Source organism: Antechinus flavipes, chromosome 1 (genome assembly GCF_016432865.1).
Source record: "Antechinus flavipes isolate AdamAnt ecotype Samford, QLD, Australia chromosome 1, AdamAnt_v2, whole genome shotgun sequence".
NCBI lineage: Eukaryota > Metazoa > Chordata > Mammalia > Dasyuromorphia > Dasyuridae > Antechinus > Antechinus flavipes.
In genome coordinates, this window is record NC_067398.1 from 295,097,745 (window position 1) to 295,120,409 (window position 22,665).

Sequence of the window (22,665 nt, forward strand, 5' to 3'; positions counted from 1 at the left end):
CAAATACTGTTCCTCTACCATAAAAAAATTAAAAATCTAAACTTAAAAACATTTATATTTTTTCTCAAGAAGTCATCACTTTGAAAATACTCTTTTTTTTCATTTCATACTAAAAAATAGCTTTACACTTGAAATAACTGTTATGATGAATAAGCCATGATTTGGAAAGGAATGCCAGAATTAGATAATCTGTGAATTACCTTGTTGTTGTCCTAAGAACACAAATTATATTAACATCTACTAAATTTTTTGACAATTAAAAAAAAGACAGTATTTAGGTAGGCTAGAAGATACAAATTATACTTCCAAGGACAAGGAAAATAGATCTTCCTCCGATTCAATGTCTTATACTTTGTTGTTTATGGTTTCATTCTTATGTGAATTTTGATTAATCTTTGGGTGGTTGATTATATAAACATACAATTTGTAAACTATAAGCTTTAAATGTAGATGAACCTTGAATAATTTTAAAATACATGCATCAAAATTATTCAAGTTTATTTGAAATTGTTGATGTTCTTAAACATAAATTTAATATCCATATTTGTAATGTTTTTACTGAAACCCCTAAATAAGTTCTTCTTGACCAAAAAAAAGGAAAATTTATTCACACATTCTTGAAATTTTCATTTGCTTTATCTTAGTAAAATATAAGTAGAAAACAAAACCTCCATTTACTTGAAATGGAAAATGGAAATTCTGGTTATAACTGAATATTTAAATTTTAAGTGGAAGTTAAAATTTGAAAACAAGAGTGATCAGATTTCAAAGAAGTGAAACATAATAAAATACATTTGACAGTAAAGTTACATTATAATGTTTCTTTGATGATTGAGATCGTGTATTGCTTTAGTTCAACATAATTACAAATTATGTATAGTATTCTGGGGAAAAACTAAATTATTTGATCTTTATGGTTATTTGGTTTCTGTGTACACAGGACTTTACGTAAGGCCATTCTTGGCATAGATGACTATGATCTTAAAGGAGTAAAATAAGAATTCAGTATCTTGAATTGGGGTGAGGGAGGGAAAATATATAAATATAAATTATATATATATATATATATATATTATATACATCTGTGTGTATAGAAATATATGAAATACATATACACACATATATATTATATATATAAATATAAGAACTTTTAATTAGATCCCCACTGTTTCTGAATAATAGTTTCTGAAATTTAGTCTTTAGATAAATTTTCATAATACTTTTTAATCAAATCATAAAAATGGTAAAAAGTGATATATTAAACAATGAAACTTTTTGATATTAATTAAAATATTAATGAAATTGACAATAACCCTATCCCTTCTGTTCTTTCAAACAAAAATCTTGATAATAAAATATATAAAACTATTCATAGTCAATTATTTTCTTCTATGATACAATAATATTTTACAATGAAACATGCTATATTAAGAAATAAGAATTATTAAATAACATACTGTTTCCTTGGTTCAACTCATTGCAACTTAGGAAATAAATTTTAGCCAATTCATTAGTAGAATTTATTTAAAAGCAATCATTTCTCTGGAGACCTTTCATTTTCATTGGCCTCCTTTTTCTTAAGCCATGCAAAAATTGACCACAATGTTCCATCACCACTTTGTTGGGAGTAGCAAAGGAAGATAGCCCAGAGAAAGCCACAAAGTCCTGTATATGCTGTTCTCAAGTAAATGGGAACAAAACAGAAGTTGGTAAGCTGTGGCAGAAAGAAAAAGACTTTGTTATTTGGTGTTCTATATAAACTATACTAAAAAGTAAGCACAGAAAGTAGGTTTGAAACTCACCTGCATTAAAGGCCAGTACATGAGACCAGTCTGCAACAAAGGAGAATTTTATTACTATGCTTTTCAACTAAATGGATTAATTTTATTGCTCAATTTACAAAAGGCTGATAAGTACATGGCAGTCTAGTCATGTGATATTGGATTTAGGCTAAGCTGTTCAAATTAGATCTCACTCATTTAACTAGAGATTGAAATAATCATGATAGAAAACATTAAATTTTATTAGTCATACTTATACTTTGAGAACAGAATGTTAGCTAGTGTCAACAATGAATATATAAAGCAAACATTTCTTAAATACACAGAAAAGTAGATATTGTGACATTACACTGTAATATCACACAGTTCAACTGATTCAAAAACTCACAGGAAAATGTTCTAGAAACAAAAGGAGCTGCCACTCTGTGTAAGAGTATCAAATAAATTCTTTGATATAAATATAATGCTCTAAGAATAAATTGATATTATATTAATAATCAAAACATATTATCTTGGTAGATTCCAAAATATTTCATATATATCTTTTTAATAAACTTCAGTTGTGTCTTTCTTAAAAGTTTACCTATTAAGAAGAACTTGCCTTTTTAAAAAATGTGTCTTAAGTATTTAAAGATTAAAGATTAGGGACAGCTAAGTGGCACAGTGGATAGAGCACCAACCCTGAAGTCAGCCCTGAGTTCAACTCTGGTCTCAGATACTTAACACTTCCTAACTGTGTGACCCTGGGTAAGTCACTTAACCCCAATTACCTCAGCCAAAAAAAAAAAAAAGGTACATTATTAGAACTTTTAATTAAAAGGTATGAACCATTTAATAATTTGATCTTTCAAGGAGGTTATCTGCAAGAAAAGGTTCCTAAGTCAGTCTCTCAGGATGTGATTGGGTTAGAATATTACTGTAATATAGGAAATGATGAGCTGGCTAAATTAGAAAAACATGGAAAGAGTTAGACTTATTAAGGAAGATGCTATCCACCTTCAAAGAAACAGATGACAAGTTGAAATCAGCATAATACAGTGTTACATATATATGTATGATAGCATATGTGCATATGTTAATGTAGGTATTTATGTATATATGTATATGTGTATATATACATTTATATATATGCTATAATTAAGCCTATATACATAAGTATATATATACTTAATTATAGTCTTCTCTAGGGTGGTAAGGGGAGGGAAGATTAAAAAAAAAGTAAAAAGTATCCAACAGAGAATAAAAGAAAACCAACAAAGAAGCAAAAACAAGTTGGGCAGCTTTGAAAATTATATGTAGTATGTATTATATAGGTTTTCCTGAAATGGAAATATATTATTTTATATTGATTCCTCTCTTATGATCTTTTCTAATTTTGTATTTAAGTTTAAAATTTTAAAATTATCCCCCAAGAGGAAAATAAGTAAATGTAATTACAATTTCATTAGATTCTTCCATAGAGACTATAGATATTATTACTGTTTTTAAGAGTCAAACGGAAGGTTGAACAGTTTAGACTTCCAGTTTCAAATGAGAATTGTACCATCATTCTATAAGGTACTTCTCCCTATTCAGTCAAAGAAAATGTGTTTTTCTTTGAAAGAGAGAGGTGAAAGAAACTTCTTATGAGAATTATTCTATTATTTTGTGAAAAAACATGAAGGATGTATAAGAAACTGGTAGTTTATGGAGTATGCTTCAGAGACATTATTTGTGAATAGAAGAAAAGAAAAAGAAAAAGGGCTAGCATGATTTATTTCTGAAGAGGTTGAAATGAATTCATAATTAGGATAAATATTAAGAACATTCTTGAGAGACTTCAAAAGATATTTCAAATGTTAGAATTGTGTTTCCAGAAGTAAAAAAAAAAAACAAAAAACCCATCATCTGTCATTATGATGACAGCTATGATCTTTGATAGAGATAAAATATTGTAAATAATTATATATTACTTTTAATATTAATTTCATTTATTAATAAATTATCTATTTTGTAATTATTTATTTAATCATAGCAGATTAAGAGATTTAATATATAGAGATACATGAGTAACTGCTATTGGGGGTGGCCATTTCTCTAGTTTATTCAGTAAATAATATTTAATGAACTGGTAGAAGATTGAGCCAATAGGAAAGAGGCTGAAAGTTTATTAAGAAATGTCAAAACATACCTTAACTTCATTCTAGCTCTAGTGATGGCAAGATGAAATATGGAAACATATCACATGGTAGATGATGAGGTCACCCATATGTCAAATGTGTCAGTCCCCTAAACCTTGCTATGTATAAAAATGTTCATATAAGTTTTAAGTTATGAAAAAAATAAAACAGAATCAGGACCATTTTCATAATAACAACAATAATGTAAAATCAAAGCAACACTAAAAGATAGCCACATCCAGATTAATTACAGGACCAATCTTGGTTCCAAAGAACAGATCTTGGAAGTCTTTCTTTTCAGTAGAGAGCTGGAAAAAATAGTTGGGAAAAACCATATACACAACTACAAAGGAATAGCTGAAGTGTAGAATATATTTGTGCAAATATAATGTATTCGAAGAAATAATGTTAAAAAAAATGATACAAGGCCCAGACAATATATATAGCAACTGAAACAACGTAAATAAAATCAACATGGGGAAGCAACAAAACCCCAGGCATATAAACAGTCATATAACAGGCATATAAATTGTCAGAAATAAAGGGTAGAATCCTATTTTCTGTCAACAATCACTATACTTTTTTTCCCACTGAAGGATTTTTTAAAGGAAAATTGTTTAGATGTTTACTGGAAAGGGTCTATTCTGTTGAAACTAAATATATCCATTTTTGAAACTTTTATTTTTGTCTTGTATTTTTATATTCCAGTTATTTCCTGATAATCTATTTTTGTTAATCCATCTTCTAACATGCTTCCATAAAACCTGCCACAGCAACTATAACTGGCAGTTTCTCTTCTCTCTACTAAGAAGGACTTGTGTTTCAACAGTTACCTGGAACCAATATTGGTCATATAACTAATTTGAATTTGGTTGCCTTTTAGTATTGTTTTAATTCTATTTGTATATATCATTTTAGTTCTGTTTGTTTTTAATAATTTTTTTGTTATTCTGAACTTGAATAACATTAACAAACATGAACACTTCCATATAGGAAGAACAGAAAAAGAGGGATATGTATGTATATATAGTTTCATTGGCATTTTTTTCTTTTCATCCTTATCATTCCCCTTTCCTCAATTTTTAAACCTTCCTTTGCAATAAACAAGTACAGCCAACCAAAATAAATCCATACATTGGCCACAACTGATAATGCACATAACTGATTTCAAGGGATGAATGATGAAGACTGCTATCCAATTCCTGACAGATAGATTATAGATTAATATGCAGAGTAAGACATATCACACTTTTGGATATGGCCAGTAATGGTATTTTGTTTTTCTTGATTAGACTTACTTGTTAAGGTTGGGGTTTTTTTCTTCGGGGGGTGGGGGGGAGTGGTTTGAAAATGAGAAATAAATGCAATTTATTTTTTTAAGTGAATATAATATTCTGTCCTTTAAAAGTTAAATCTAAGAACTTTTTTTAAAAAGGACAAAATGTGATAGCTGTATTTCAATATAATTGGCTTCCTTTGCAAGCCTATATTATTTTGTATATTTAAAAACATTACTCTAATAAGAGATCTGTAAGTTCAACTAGACTGCCCAAGAGAACATGACACAAAAGGTTAAGAACCTAAGAACTAGGATGATCTCGTGTATCACCCTCAGTCAGATGGTAAGTAGCATGCTTTGCCATGATCCTCTGGTCATTGCAATAATATTCGATTAGATTTGTATGCCATAATTTGTTCAATCATCTCCCTCCTTTAGTTTCTTTACCATAACAAAAATTGCTATTTTACATATTTTTGTATATGTGCATTCTTTCTCTCTTAACCTCTGGACAGTATTATCTAGTAGTGGTACTTGTGGTGTCAATGTTGGGTTGTGCTTATTTAATTCATTTCTTCCTATGTTTCTATGACTTCCTCATATTAGTAATTTCTGAAGATACACAATATTCCATAATAACTCATTTGCCAAAATTTTTTTAATGATTTGTCTATCAATAGGTACCCACTTTGTTCCCAACTTTTTGCAATCACAAAATGTTTTGCTATATATATACAAAGATAGACAGACACACACAAATCTGCATGTAAAAAAAATTGTGTTTGATTTATATATCCAGTAAGGAGATCACTGGATCAAAGGATGTGAAGTTTTCTAACTTGTTTTACCTATTCAAAGCTGATTTCCAGAATGGTTGACCATACCATCAAGAATTTTTATTGTGTCAGTCTTTCTAAATCTCCTCCAACATTAGTTATTTCCATATTTTGTCATCTTTTATGCTCTTATGCTTGATCATGGGGTAAACCTCAGAGTGGTTTAAATCTGTGTTTCTTTTAATAGAGTTGTTGATTATTTTCACTTCTATTTTAAACTCTTTATCTTCTGCCCACCAATGCTGTGAAGATCAGGGAGATATTAGGTAATAGGCAAATATGTGAAGGAAGAGATGAAAAGGGGGTCTCTAAAATATTCTAATACCATGTAGGACTAAAAAAAAGCTAAGCCACTTAAATAATCATAAATCATGACCTAATTCTCACTTCCACCTAGCTGAAGTTGGCCACTTAGCAAGACAAATTTCCTTTTCCTCTTCAATACACCCTTCTCAGAATACATACTGCCCTTCTGGGACATCTTTCCACTGCCCACTTCTTTTACCTAATAACAATTCTTCCTAATCTTTACATTCTTATTTTTACTAAAGGAGGCTACTCTTGAGTATTTATTTGGATCTCATTTCTTTTTTAATATTCCAAAGATCCATGATTTCATCAATGCTGATACTTTTCCTATCACTACTGACTATAATATCTAGTGCTTTAGAAGCTATTTTATTTTGATGCTGTAGTCAAATACATAAAAATAGTATTACTCAGTGGCCAACTCTCTGGTGATGATCCTTTTCAGATTTAGTGAGGCTGCCTTAAATGGGAGGCATAGTGGTCTCCTAAATTGTAATCTATCAGCAAGTGAAGTCTTTCCATCTTCTGAGTAAGGTCTGCCAAATCAAACTAGAAGCTCTGATATTTGAGCACTCAAAATACTTTCCAAACCACAGTGACAAAATGGTATAAGATTTAAATCTGGAGAAACCAGATTCTGTCCTATGAAGAAATTACAGGGATGGCAACATACATAGTCTAGTTTGTTTGCCACCCCCTAAGGATAGCCCTGGGTAATATAATCCTTAGCTCCAATTATCTTTGTTAATACAGAGAATGGTTTCTTTCATGGGGACTAAAGAGAAATCTTGCCTTAACAATTGCACACCTGGGAACATTGGCTGTGATTATGGGAATGGTTGTACTAACTCATTCACTCACGGTTCAGCATTATTATAGTTTTCCAGTTACTTTTTTGGCCCTCAATTCTAAATAAACTGTGGTCAATGCTAAAAAGATAAGATAACCAAGTCAGAATCATTGCTAAGATTGTGACTAAAGTACTGGAGTATCCTTCCCCCTCTGCCCCATGGTGAAGAAAGTCTTACTTCTCAGCACCCTTTCCTCTTTATTTTCATGAGTATAAGTTGGAAGTAACCTATCTATTCCAACCTCTCATTTTAGAAATAAGGAAACTAAGGTCAGAGAGATTTTGATTTACTTAAGGTCATATGGATATTAAGTAGTAAAACTGGCTTTGAATTAAAGTTTTCTGACCAAATTCTACATTTATATTGTATTGTATTGATTAAAAAAAAGGGGGTGGGGGGAATAGGCTAATAGACTGGGCTCTTTTCAACAATGAGATGATTCAAGCTAATTCCAATGGATTTGTGATGATAAGAGCGATCTGTATCCAGAGAGAGATCTATGGGGACTGAATGTGGATCACAATATAGTATTTCCACCTTTTTTGTTGTTTGCTTGCTTGCCTTTTTTCTCCTTTTTTCCCTTTTTGATCTGATTTTTCTTGTGCAGCATGATGTGGAAATACATTCAGAAGAACTGGACATGTTAAATCTATATTGGATTACTTGCTGTTTAGGAAAGGGTGTAGGGAGAAGAGAGAGAGAAAAATTTGGAACACAAGGTTTTACAAGAGTGAATGTTGAAAATTATCTTTGCATGTATCTTAAAAATAAAAGTGATTATTTAAAAAGGGGGGGGAGGTAAGTATTGGCTGTGTGATACAAACAACGTGATACTTTAGTACAATTTCTTAAACTATTCTATTTTACTTAAACTACTATTATAATCCAAATTCTGGCCCTCTAAACATTTCTTGCACTTTTCCCACTCCCAAAGTTTTGCCTGTATACTGTTCACTATGCTTGTAATGCTCTCCCTCACATCTTTTTTTAGGTTGAAATAATGCTCATGGTAGTGCAACTTGTAACTTATAATACAACTACCTGGCTTTTAAAACCCAACTCAAATGCAACCTCCTTCATCAGTAATACTCTTCTCCCACTAAACATTATATAGCACTTTGTTTTGCAAGACCTTTTAAGGACAGTTGTCATGCATTGTGCATTATTTTATTATATAATTTATGCATATATATGTTTGTATATGTGTATTCTCTGGTAGACCCTAAGTAAGCTCCATGAAGGCAAGAACTGTATCTTTGCCAAGGTCTGCATATATCTTTGAAAAGGATAATAATTTAATAAATGTTTGTCAAGTTGATGAATTGACTTATTAAACTGGCTATTTTTGTTTGTTTGTGAGACAGTCAGGATTAACTGGCTTGCCCAGGATCACACAATTAATAAATATTAAGGGTCTGAGGCTGAATTTGAACTCAGATTCTTCTGACTTCAGGGCTACTATTCTATCTACTGCACAACTTAGCTACCTCTGCTATGGTTTTTAAGTAAGATTTAATTTGTATATTACTTAATATAATGCTTTATTGAAATTCAGTTAAACTAGGTCATTGATCCCCATAGGCTAGGGACCTTTTACGGTTTCCAGAACCTACCAGGTCAAAACTGTTCTCTTAAGTAAATAAGCTGGAAACAAAGGACAGGGCCAGACTCTGTCAGATGACCTTGAATGCCAAGTTAAGAAGTTTAACTTTATATGCTGAAATTAGTGAGTGACATGATCAGACCCAATATTCCAATGCTAAGTCAAGTAAGACCTAGTTTGTACTCACCTTATAAGTATTCCAGAATTTCTGTCTCAGGTCCAAAAACTTATCTTCTTTTCCCTGAAGTATACTCATGCCTGTTTATAAAAAGGCAAACAAGAATTTTAAAAGACCTAATATAGATTTTATCCTATTGTACACTTTTTGTTGTTTAGTAACATCTAGTTAGTCTATGTGGGATTTTCTTGGCAAAAATGCTGGAGCAGTTTGCCATCTCCTTCTCCAACTAGCTTTCCAAATGAAGAAACTGAGATAAAAAGGGTCAACTAATCTAACAAAGCTTAGCAAATGTCTGAGGCTAGATTTGAACTCCAGAAAATGAGTCTTTCTGATTCTAGGCTGGGTACTCTGTGCACTAAAGCGCTACCTAGTGCCCAAATTATATGTTACTACTATGTAAGAAGGGCAGTTAGAAAGTACAGGGGACAAAAAGCCAGGTCTGGAGTCAGGAAGATTCACCCTCCTCTAAAATAGAAGGAGTCACGAAGAATGGGACACGATTGAAGAGGCTGAGCAACATCACTGAGTAAGAAACAAAAGCTACCCACTTCTCCCCACAGTGGCCATGATCCTTGATCTCTTGTCAAAAAGAAAAGAACTTTGACTTTAAAAAAGGAGTTGCATTATCGTATTAAAAAAAAAAAAAAAAAACAGTTTAAAAGCCAATAATCAACTTTGCCTTTTAACAAGTTCTTTACAAACCAAATTCTTTCACAATCTGAAAAAGCCAGATTCTCCATCTTATCAAGGACAATAATTCAATTCCAACAACATGCTTTTAGGTTAACTGGGGACAAATTCTTCTAGATATGTAAAGACAAAATCAGGACTCCCGAGAAACATTTTTTCCTTTAAATGACAATTTAGCCAAAAAAACACATGAAGACCATCTCAAATGTCCTATTTCTTGCATTTTGATACACCCCGTGCTTTTTTAATCTTTTTAGTCTCTGAGCTTTCCAATTACGAGGCTCAGGTTTTCTCATTTTTGTCTGGATTCCTTTGTTTGTGGTTCAACTGCCAGTCAACAACCAGAGAGGATAATAATCCCTTCCCTTCAAGACAAAGCATTGCATGTGGGGCCAACTTGTGACCCACATTTTGCAACTACTTAGTATGAAATCGTACTAGGAAGGAGGGCGTTCACTAGCTGCTGAGAACAGTAAAATCTAGTATTTTTGTGCATGCATACTGGCTGGGTGTATCCACGCCTGTACGTTAAAGGGATTTTCTGTTTTCTGCAATTCTGGATGAACCCAGAGAGTCAGAAGGGAGGTGGCTAAATATGCAGACAGTCATCACCAAAATGTATAGCTGTGGGATTTGCTTCCAGCAACCACTACCCCATGTCAATGTCAGAGCCTGAGAGGTGGCTACATTTTTCAGTGAGAGAACCACAACAAATGGGTGGTGTCTGTTCATGCATATACGTGGGAACATTGTGAAAAATTTTTTGTTTCCCTATTTTCTGCAACTGCTCCCTACAATTTTGGATGCCATTCACAAATATAAATGTGTTGTGTGCTTATGTATGTGTACGTTCATGTATGTATATGCATGTCCACGGTTGCATTTATATGAGTGAAATCTTTTGTTTTATATTCTGCCATCCCTTTCCAAAAGCAGGAGGGAAGGCACTACATTTTCAAGTGGAAACGCAGCAAGTGTGCATAAGCATGTAGAGCTGTGTGTCGGCCATACTCTGCAAAGCTGAGTGTGTGGTTTGTTTGTGCGTGTGTCTGGGTATGTGTTGGGTTCGTGTGTATGCAATCTGCTTCCTGGGGTTTTTTTTTTTACAATCACTGCCCGAAATAAAATGAGATTTCGCTTTGTTTTTGGGCAAGCACCATTAAGCACAATTATGTGCGAGCGTGCGTGTGACATTTTGAGTCTTGTTTCCAAAGGAAAGCAGCCGGCTGCGCTGCGAAAACAACTCTTTAGGGCAGGGTCCATTGGGTCACGGCGGCCTGCGCCAGGATGCCCCGTGGGAGCCTCCTCCCGCAAGTTAGGTCTTCCAGCCCCCACAGCGCCGCCCCGCGCCCCGCTTCGCTCCCGGCCCAGCCTGTCCAGCCCCGATCGGCCCTCACCAGTATAGAAGGCGCTCAGCGCGATGGGCCCGCCCAACAGCTGGTCACACAGCACCTTGCACAGCACCGCGCGCGGCGTGCGGCCCGGCAGCGCGCGCTCCAGGAACTGCATCCACACGTAGTTGAAATTCGCATGGAAGCCGATGGCCACGGTGGCCACGTGCCGCGTCTGCTGCCAGTCGGGCTCGCATCTCCGCAGTAGCTGCTGCAGCGCGTCCCCGGAGGAGTATAGAGTCCCGTAGAGCAGCACGTTTGTGGGCCACGGGTAGCGCTGGGCTATTCGCGGCACTATCCGCCACCAACCCCACATCGCCGGCCTCGTTCGGCCCCACTGGCTGGTTTGGTGCGCTTCCCCTCCGCTCACCCCCGGAGCTGCGTGACAGCGCCTAGGGTGGAGACGCCGGTGTGGGCGGGAAGGTGGACTTACAACCGTGTACTCTCAGGCACCCTAGGGCACCGCTGCTAGCCACAGTCAGGATTTCCTCTTGTCTTTCGACTCATTGGCAGCTACATTCAGTTAGATCTGCCTCCTTCGGTAGGCTTTTATTGTTGTATGCCGGATTTGCTCCCTATTAGACCTGCCTCCCTGGGTCAGCTCACTCCTATCAGGGCTGCCCCAGCCACATCCAGTTTAGGTTAGACCTTGCCCCCTTTCTCTGACTTCTCGGACTTCTGGACTAGTTGCCCTTTCAAACTTTGCCATTTCCCTACCTCTGCCAGCCAGAATCTCGATCTTTTTCCTGATTTGCACCCCACTCCTTCTACCTATCCTTTTGTCCTTTACCTTACTCTCTCCTTCAGACCTGCCAAGGTCTTGCCTATACTCCGTTCCTGGCGATTTTTTCCATTTCCGTAGTTTCTTGCTTTCTTGATCACTCTCCTTTGGCCACTCTCATTCAAGCTGTACACCTGCCCAGTTGGTTCCTGACTCCACACCTTCCCAATTTCCTCCTTTCTGAACCCCTTCGATTCTTTTTTTTTAATCATTCAATTTTGACTACTCCCTTTCAAGATTTGATAACCCAAACAGACTGCTTTGGTATGTCCCTGTCTAACCTCTTTTCTTACAACTGTACCTTTTCTGTCAGTATCCTCAGATACTGTGTGCTTGTGTTGGGTTCGTGTGTATGCAAACTGCTTCCCGGGTTTTTTTTTTTTGTTTTTTTTTTACAATCACTGCCCGAAATAAAAGAGATTTCGCTTTGTTTTTGGGCAAGCACCATTAAGCAACAGATCTAAGGTTCTGTTGATCCACTGAGATATTGCTTATTCCCCCCCCCCCCCCCCCCCCCCCCCCCCCCCCCCCGCCTTTTTCCTCTTTTCTCTTCACTCTACCTTGAACTACCAAAAAAGCAACTTCTAGCGTTGGCAGAAACTTGCCCACTAGGTCAGCTTATCAACATACCTGAAAGATTGAGAATATCTTATTGTTTGAGACAGATTTGTTTTTGTTTTATCAAATCCTGATTATTTTTCTTCCTCCCTGCCTGTATCAAATTATGTGATACTTCTACCAAAAGTCCCTAATTAAATACATCAGACAAGAGGGAAAACAAGAATTGTAAACTGAACAAGACTGGAAAACATCATGACAAAAGAATTATCTTGATAGGATAAAAAATAGGGGTGCAAGCCCCCTTATTTCTAGGACAATAGAACTCAAACCTTTACCAAAGAACTTAAAATCCTTTTTGCTCCCTTTACACCACAGAGGTGTGTGGTGTTATGATTTTTTTTTACACTTTTAAGAAAAGGAGAATAGAGAAGAAGAGCATTATTATAACTGTCTGCTGTCAAGTCACTTCAATGAAATAAACCTTTATTAGCTACCTGATATGTGAAAGGGATTGTCTTAGGCCTTAGTACTCTGCCTAATATCTTGAATTGAGTGTCCTATTCTTCTGGGATTTGTGAAATTTTATAGTGTTAGGTAGAAGGCTGGGGCTTGATTTTATATATATATATAAATGTACACACATACACATATATAATATATACACGTATATATACATATATGTAGGTGGGGCAAGATATTAGAAGGAATTGTTCAATAAGAAAAGAGGAAGGTGAAATGACTACCCAGGATTGGCAAAGCAACTGAAACCTAACTCCATGAATATAATGGGCATTGACAAAAACATAAACATTAATAGTACTATTAGCTGTATCTAGCCATTGTTGTTGGATAGTTTTGTGTGTATATGTAGCTTATGTGTATCTTTCTGGATATAACTCACAAAGAGGCATGAATAGATATCTTGAGTTGCCTCCACTCACCTTTCCCAGAGAGTGACTTTGATTCCTATCAGGAGGGGGAAGCAGGAGATTGTAAAATACCTAGCATGGCCCTAAAACAACAACAAACACTAAAAACATGACTCCATTATGTTTTTACTTCATCATTTGTAGAAAGCTCTGATCAAGAATTTTCAGGACATAATCAATCAATATATGTCAACCTATATTAAAATCACTAAGCAATGGAAAATTACTAAAAAACACATTTTTGCACTAAAATATAAAAGGGGAATTTCACTGAGAAATCTTTCTTTATTATCTCCTTGAAAGAAATAATAAAGAATTTGGTTACTCCTGTGGTGATTACTGAATTGAAAAGAAGGCTGCCCAGAGACTCCCAAGAAAACCGAACAAAAGAACACTTTTATCAGTTTATCACTAAGAATTCCATTAAAATGTATTACAATTTTTTCATTAATTTTTAAAACTGTTACTTAATCTTGAATTGAGAAGTTGTCAAATCCACCATACTATCTAAACATTTTTTCACGGCATTCTTAGTCTTCCTTTGGCATACAGAAATCTCTGAGAAGGAAGGGGAAGGGAATAACTATTTATTACAAACTTACTATGTGCCAGAGTTTTACAGATGTGTAACACTACTGCTACAGGCAAATTTGTATTTTCTATTGGGTAAAAGGAACATTTGCCCAGAGATGGACAATTAGAAGGCCTACTTAAAAAGAAAGTGCCATTAATGCTTCTTTCTTCACTACTAGTATTTTTTAATGTATATAGCTTACATCTCTATTGCTTGAAAAGAAAGTGCCATTAATGCTTCTTTCTCACCACTAGTATTTTTTAATGTATACAGCTTACATCTCTATTGCTTGAAGAGACAACAAAGGATATGAGCATGGATTTATTATTAAATCTAATATTCTGGATTACAGGGGAAGGAGTTAAAACAAAGAACCTTTTCCCATTATCCTGATATAGGGATAGATAACAAGCTGGGAAGGACAGGTAACATGATTCTCCCTTGTTCATACTTTATTCTGTAGTTATTTAAATATTTTCTCCCTCACAGTCTTAGCTGTTTACTCAAGGGAAACTATGTGGAGGAGGGTAAGCAGCAGTATGGGAGGAAGGTGGTGATCAGTGAATCCAAGAGCAAAGGAAAATAATGATGGTTCTTCTGGTGATGATGGGAACAGTGACACCAAAGAAGAGGGTATCTACTATGTCTAGAAAGTACCAGTGGCTTACATACTTTAGCCTTGTTTATAAGATAGATATATAGATAGATAGATACACACAAAAATATATAGAGTACATATTAATATATGTAACTATATATGTATATTTTATATTTATATGTGTGCATATACATATGTAAAAATATGTGTATGTGTGTGTATAAAAGTACCTGAGGAGGACCACTATGCTTTGACTCTGATTTGAAGAAACCATACCTAAAGAGTCAATCTTCATGACCCCACAGAACTCTTATTCTTGATACTGATAAATAATGTTGTATGATTGATGGTATAATCTATGTTATTTTCAGACAACACTACTAGCTTAGGGGGAAAAAACATTCTTTGTCTTGCTACCAATACTTTTTATTGTAAATTTTCCAGAGTAGAACAGAGATCGTCAAATGATTACTTAGTGCCAAGGGTATTTGATCATTTAATTGCATCATAGTATGTTGAAACCATACCATTTAATCCTTAAATTAAATATTTAAGGTATGGAGGAAGCAGGGTGGTGAAGTAGAAAAGCAACTGATTCTGGGGTCAGAGGACCTAGCTTCAGGTATGATTTTCTAAAGTATGACTTTAGGAAAGTTACTTTTGTAAATGGAATTTAGTTTCTTCTCCTATAAAGGGAATGGGGTTGGACTATTACTTCTGGGACCTGTATGGTTCTATATCTAAAATCTTATGACTAATCCTTTGTTTTTGGTTCAGGAAGTCCACTTCCATTAATATTAAATGAAATGATAGCTAACCTTAGCTTGGATTAATATAGACAATCAATTGAATTTGTTTTATTCTATTTCCATTTCTAGCCTTCATGTTTAAAATAGCCTTTTATAATATTCATAAATTTCATCAAGATGAACAAATAAAATCAAATGAGAAGAAAACTGATACTAAAAGTGGTAATTCTAATGGGGAGGGGGAAATAGCTTTTTACATATTCTGAAATGCCACCAAATTTAATATGTTTTTTTTTGGCCTAGCCTATGATTTCAGTAGTGTGGGAAACCTCCCAATTAGGAACTACCCTTCACTGGTTGAGAATAGAGAAGAAGAGCATTATTATAACTGTCTGCTGTCAAGTCACTTCAATGAAATAAACCTTTATTAGCTACCTGATATGTAGAGGATATGGAAACTAAGTCAACCAGTGGACCAAGTACATTACAGTGATTCCAGGGAGGCAATACATCCAAGCCAACATCAAGAAACAATGAAAGAACGTCACAAGAGGATATCAGGTTTTTCTTGTGAAGCAAAATAACTGTATGGCTATGTATACATATATTGTATTTAACATATACTTTAATATATTTAACATGTATTGATCTACCTATCATCTTGGGGGGGGAGGCGGGGAGAAAGAGTGGAAAACAAACAAATATGAAACAAAATATGAAGGAATTCTCCCATGGGGGAGGTAAGGTAACTCAGCTCAGCCAAGAGAGAATATTGGATCTCAATCAAGGAGAAGTTCCCCAAAGCTTTTAGTATAGGTACTGGAGTTAGAGGCATGATGGAGATGCCCAGCTCCTTTCATCTCTTTCCAGAGTCTTTCTCTTCATCAATCTGTAGAGTTGTCCTTTTTTCTATCTTCTCTCTTATAGATGGAAGCCAGAAGTTCCTGAAGCCTGACGGGACTCAACAACTCAAAGAAAGATCAAAGAAATCTCAACATACCCCTATACGTTAAATGGACTTTATGTTTCTTCAAGGATAATTCTAAATTTCTAGGAAGAAGTGTTCTACATGTGCTCTTTCAATATATTCAAGAAAATTCTTTGTTATTAAAGGATTCAATTATTTTTTTCATTGACAGAAAATAATAGCTATGTCAATTTTTCTTTATATTCTTTTCTGCATTTGTAAAGGATCTACCTTTCTTCTCAGAATGTGCCAACAGAAGCATTCACCAACTGAAATGTTTCTTCCAAGGAAGTGATATCGCAGTTGAGGAAGATGAATTTGAACATGAAGAATCCTGTTGAAACTGGGACTGAGGAGAGTGGGTCCAGTTAGCACGAACTACATCATAGTGCAGTTAACCAACTTAAAGCCTTATTAAATCAGCAGAACAAGAAGAAAAGTGAAGTATCCTCACAACAAGAAAGAAAATGATGTCTTTGAAAACATCAGAAAATGAGAATAACACTTTGCTTGCCATATTTGATGTTATTCCCATCATTAATGATCAATCCCAATACACTCATAATTTAGAGGCATAAGTAAAGTTTTGTAAGGAAAAACAACCTAGAATGAAAGAAAGAATATATGTAGTTGTGCTTGAAAATGAAAAGTTTCAGGAAGAGTTGAAATCCACATCAGCAGAGCAAAAAATTGAGTAGATCTGTATTGGAAATTCTCAAAATTCTTGGATTAAGCCTGTTGCTGATTTAAGAACATGTCAAGGTAGCAAGTCACTTGTTACTTCAAATGATCTAAAAAAATCAATCACTTCTGATCTGGAAAAGTGGCAACTAGAACTTGAACGGTTAAAACTTATTTATAAAGAAGAGAATGAAATACTAGAATGTTAAGTCACAACACTGAGTAAAAACTTGTCTGAGTGTCAGAAAAGGTGTGAAGAATTCAAGGAGAGAGTAAGGCATCAAGATTTACTCCTTTCAACTTCTGTGCTGGTGATCTGTGTTTAAAATGTTCTCAATATGAAGCTGTTCTCATTCAAACACATACCAATATTCATGTACAGACTATTGAAAGATTGACCAAAGAGAGGGATGAATTAATGTCTGCACTTGTTACAGTAAAAAAGACTTTGTCAGAGATGTAGCAAATGGAATCCAATGCCTATAAGGAAGTGAAACAGGCTGTCCTGATGATAGAAGAAGCCAACTTTGAAAAAAAAACAACAACAAGGTTTTAATTCAGTGTGATCAGTCAAAGACTGAGTTGGAGAGATAGAAATGTTGATTTGAAAAAGAGCTCATAGTACAGCAAGAGAAATGAAAAGGAGATCTTGGTACAAAAGCTGAAAAAAGAACAGGAAGATCTGGGAGCAATAATGCTTGCTTTATCTCAGAATATGGCTCAGGTGGAGAAAGTTATAAGAGATGTCAGTAGCTAATCAGTTAGAAGAAGCTGAAAAACAACCGACTTGTCATGACATGGAACTCACAGAGGTATGTGGAGAAATGTACTATCAGTTGAATCAAATCAAAATGAAGGATGAGGTAGAAATGGAGCATAGAGAGTACAGAATAAAACCGCTGAAGGAGCTTGAAATTAAACACCAGGAATTGACAGCCAGATTGTTCTTTCTATCCATCCCTTTGTATCTCTTCAATCTACAAAGTTCCACGGTGGATGCTTAATGCACAGAAAAGATATTTGTTGCAAAGGGAAATGAGAAATCTGGGCTTTTTAAATTAGGGTTTAATTTTATGTTTGTAGGCAATCTATTTATACTTTAGCTTATATTGGGTGTTGTCATTTTCTACGTGAAATAAAATGAAGTTATAAAAGACCCAACACAAAGCTAGGATTCTTCCTGGTGTCCTGACCCCAAAGAGGGGAATCTCACTTTCTGGTTTATTATTCCCAAGCCACTCTTTCCTCCCCAGTTAAACTCTTGGGAAAATAGTTTCTACAACAAATTTTAGTCATTACACAGGAACTCATGAGGTATCATTAAAGGTTATAAACTTTCATTCCTTCAGTTCATCCTTGAGGAATCTAAGCTTGGGGAAAGAAGCACAAAGCAGAGGAGGAAACTCAAAACTTGAGATGCCATTTCAGACTTGACTATTTAAGCAGGTGTTCTTATTTCTGGGTAACTGTAATTGCCATTGCCTCTGGGACCAGAGAGAGAGAGAAATCCTCTCTGCTTCTCCCCTAGCTTCACCCCACCCCACATACATAGCAGGGTATTCATCCTCACCAATGAGGAAATAGTACCATACTAATGATCTTTGGGGTTGAGATATTTCTTTAGAGTAAGAAATTGATCTATAATACTGACATTCAAATTGTTTAAAAACATAAACTCAGAGTGTATTAGCAAGTACTTTGCTTTCACAGAGAATTGCAAATTTAGCAGCCGTTATGTATCCAAGAGTGGTAGAAGTAACAATTTTTTCATTGTTGTGGGAATTATTGTAAATTAAAAATAATTTCTTATTTATTAAAGGAATCGGGATGATAGGATCATTATAGATGCAGGATGACTGTTGCCCAGGTATTATGGATTTCTGTTATGGTATCACCAGTGAAATTTAAATCTTATGTAAACCTAATGTTTAAAATCTGATTTATTTTTCATTGATGAATGGCCATTCATATTTCCTTTGCTTAAGTCTGCTATTTGGTTTCTGATCAAGAAATGTCAACTAACACGGTCCTAACTTCAATATAAAGAAGCCATTTGAGCACTTATCTATTTTGAAAATGTCATATTGAAAAATAGAAAACAAATATTTATTGTTTTATAATCTACTATGTGAAAAATGATCAGGAGTATCCCTTGATGTTGTAGACTAGAGCACCTGCATTCAAGGTAGATATGTGTTATGTCCCCTTTCTGGCAAACATTTTTCTGGACCCTTGCTGAAAAATAAGAATTTTGGGATGCCATGGGCCCATGTGACTGTGCTCATGTCAAAGCAGATCACTGAAAATCTTGGGGGACAGACTATTGTGAAGGAAACTTCCCTCTCAATAGGGATTAAGGAGGACAAAAAGATTCTAGCCTTTCTTTCTCAGCAGCTTTTTTTGGGATTCTGGTAACTCCTCCATACTTCCAGCAAGCAGTGACCCACTGCCTTTCTTCCCTTCCTAGCCCTAGTAGCAATGGCAATTACACGCACGTAGGAGTAGGCTTGAGACTGAATTTTAAGTGGATAGCTGCCTCATCTATAATATTTCTTTCTCTGAGTGTAGGTCACTCCATGAAGATTTGAAGAAATGAATGTTTGTAGCCTTTGATGATACCTCATGAGTTCAAGAATTCCTGGGTAAGTGAGTTATAGCCAACCTTTGTTGTAGAGATTTTTCTCCCCAAGAAACTGGAGAGAAGGGTGTGGCAAAGGTATAATAAAACAGAGTATGAAAAAGATTCTACTCTTTGGGGTCAAGACACAAAATGAAAATTACCTATTTTTTCCCAAGAGTCCTTTCAAAACTGAAAAGGAAGAGGAGTTTTAAAAATTCATATATATTCACTATCATTACAAGTAGACACAGTTTGGGTGATGAATTTTTTAACCATGGCAAAGAAATGAAATAGACATCAATTATATGTATTGTAGAAGTGCCCTAAAAAATTAGTTTTACTTGAGCTTTAGAAAAAACACACATTTTACTTTCAAGGCAGTATAAATTAGTAATTTCTGCTAGCAACGATAGTTGGAGTCTCAATAATGACTTTACACAGTCTAACCTACTACCTAAGAACATCTTTGATACAAATTAAAATTCTTGGGAAAAAATTGGTAATTTGCTCTAAATATATTTTCAATAACACATATGTACCATTAGAGTTTTCAGATTTCAAAATAATATATATATATATATATATATAAACTTAGATGTATATATTATGTATTCAACACTTTTCCAACATTTCTTTACTTATCTATTCCCATTTATTATGTAAACTTTCTTTCTGTTTTTGATCTTTTGGGCCTATACACTCAACCACGGGACTGATAGGTCAAAGGATGAGAGCAGTGAGTGTCTTTTTCTCACATAAGTCCAGCTTTTTTTTCCAGAAGAGTTAGCCTTTCTGCAACTTCTTCCACCTAAGAAAAAACGTTAGTAGTTTTATTTTGAGTTTCATATAGACATATGTAAATGTATGTATTCACATACTCAAGCTTACATATGCATATATAATGTATACATATCACCTATGTACACACAGGCACATACATATATACAGCATATGAATATGTGGGGCAGCTAGATGGCACTGTGGATAGAATGCCAGGTTTGGAGTCAGGAAGATTCATCTAACTGTGTGATCCCAGTCAAGTCACTTAGCCCTGTTTGCCTAATGGCTGGAGGAGGAAATAGCAAATCACTCCAGTATCTTTGCCAAGAAAATTCCAAATGGGATCATTAAAAGTAGAACACAACTAAAACAATTGAATAACAACAAATACTCCAAAAGTCACTAAACTGAAAATACCCTGACCTAATAATGATACCATTATTGAGGCTTTACCCCAAAGAGTTTAGATTTACAGGAAAATGACCAATATGTACAAAAGTACTTAAATCAGCACTTTCTGTTTAGCAAAGAACTATAGCAAGTGCCCAATCAATTGCAGATTGACTGAACAAATTACTGTAAATAAATGTTGTAGTAGAAGAAATAATTTAATCTCCCACTCCCTGCCAATTTAGCCAGTTTTTCCTTAAAAGGTACCAGAGGAGATATGACTGGTTGGATAGCTTGAATTTGGGAATTCTGAATGTCAGTAGAGCTAAAGATGAAGTTCAGTACCAATATGATGAATCCCTGGGAGTGGAAGACTACTAAGCAGGGTTCAATCAGTCCAGGTTAGAGAAAGATAGCTAGTAAAGCTTCTGTGCTGATCAGTATTCAGATTAAGCTAGTGGCTACTGAAGTAGATAGATACTGAAACTGTCATTGAGATTTTATTGTCTCAGCATACTAAAGTTCAATTACTGATGTAGTTTCCTCATCATCTGGGTTTTGTAAAAGTAGTAGAATAGTTAAGACTAGAGCTCCAATCTGAGGCTTCCTGCCCTAGACTAGCAACATAAATAAGACTGGGAAGCTATGCTCAACTTAATCGAAGCTTTGGTGGAGGAGTGAATAGAGCAAAGCACCTAGACTATTCAAATCTAGCCTCCGACACTTACCAGCTGTGTGATTCTGAACAAGTTACTTGACTTTTGTCTACCTCAGTTTGCTCATCAGTAAAATGGAGTTAATAATAGTACCTGCTTGCTGGGGATGTTGTCAGTATCAAAGAAGTAATAATTATAAAGCACCTGGCACATTGTAAATGCAATAAATATGTACTTAATATTCTTGATGAACATCTCTTCTGTATTCTAAACATCTTTCCCTGCTATGGCTAAGCAAACTTCTTATTGTTAATTACGATTTTAAGAATTTATTCTTTCTAAATTCAGACTTAGACTATCAGGAAACTTAACTGAGTCAGGCACAGCATACTATAAAAGAATAGAATACAATTTCATCATAAGAAAAGGATGAATTCAGAGAAACCTAGAAAAATTCCTATGAACTAATAAAAGAGTGAAGTGAGCAGAACCAGGGGAACAATTTAAACAAAGAAAACTGGGAAAACTCAAGAATTGTAATCAATACAGTGAAGAATTATGAAAGACTAAAGATGAACCATATTTTCTATCCTGTGGCAGAAATATACTGGCTTAGAGAGGCATAATGAGATATCCATTTTCCCACATAACCAACATGTAATAATTTTTTGCTTCATTATACTTATTTGTTATAAGAGAGGGTTTGATACTTTTTTAAGGGAGGAAAGTAATTGTGACAGAAAGGAAAAGAAAAAATGTGAATGAAAATATTTAAATCACAAAGAAGATAATAGAAAGAAATTCAAAGGGGGATAATAAGCATGACGATGGTAAAACCATCAATTTAAATTTAATATATATTTTTAAAACAAGCTGTATACAACACAGACTCAGGGTTTTATATGCCATCCCCCTTTTCCTCTTTTCTATTTGTATATGTAGAAATATTTGTATTTGTTGGTGAGCAAGCTAGGTAGTACAATAAGTCACCCCTGCATTTTAGCCTCAGTTTTCATTTCTGTAAATGTCAATGATAACAATAGCATCTAAATCAAAGGATTATTATGAGAAGCAAAATGAGAAAAGAAATGTGAAGCTCTTTTGTAAATGTTGGCTATCATCAACAATTGATTTTAGATTTTAAGATATTTTAAATAAAAGAAAATATAAAGAAGAATGAATTTATTTGGTGCCATAAATCTAATTAAAAGAACTCAAAACTGAAAAGGAAGAGGGGTTTTAAAAATTCATGTATATTCACTATCATTACAAGTAGACACAGTTTGGGTGATGAATTTG

General features: G+C 34.7%; 1 protein-coding gene and 1 pseudogene across 1 annotated transcript; one reads left to right on the forward strand and one right to left on the reverse strand.

The window, feature by feature from the left end:
• Nucleotides 1-1,506: 1,506 nt before the first annotated feature.
• Nucleotides 1,507-11,667, reverse strand: MPV17L (MPV17 mitochondrial inner membrane protein like). The gene is made up of 4 exons (XM_051962858.1): nt 11,087-11,667; nt 9,006-9,076; nt 1,803-1,832; nt 1,507-1,714 (listed from the first exon to the last, which is right to left on the reverse strand). Exons 1-4 carry the CDS (start codon nt 11,394-11,396, stop codon nt 1,535-1,537), a joined length of 591 nt encoding a protein of 196 aa, XP_051818818.1. The 5' UTR covers nt 11,397-11,667; the 3' UTR covers nt 1,507-1,534.
• A 4,320-nt stretch (nt 11,668-15,987) lies between these two features.
• LOC127545385 (serologically defined colon cancer antigen 8 homolog) lies at nt 15,988-17,924 on the forward strand (annotated as a pseudogene).
• Nucleotides 17,925-22,665: the final 4,741 nt, after the last annotated feature.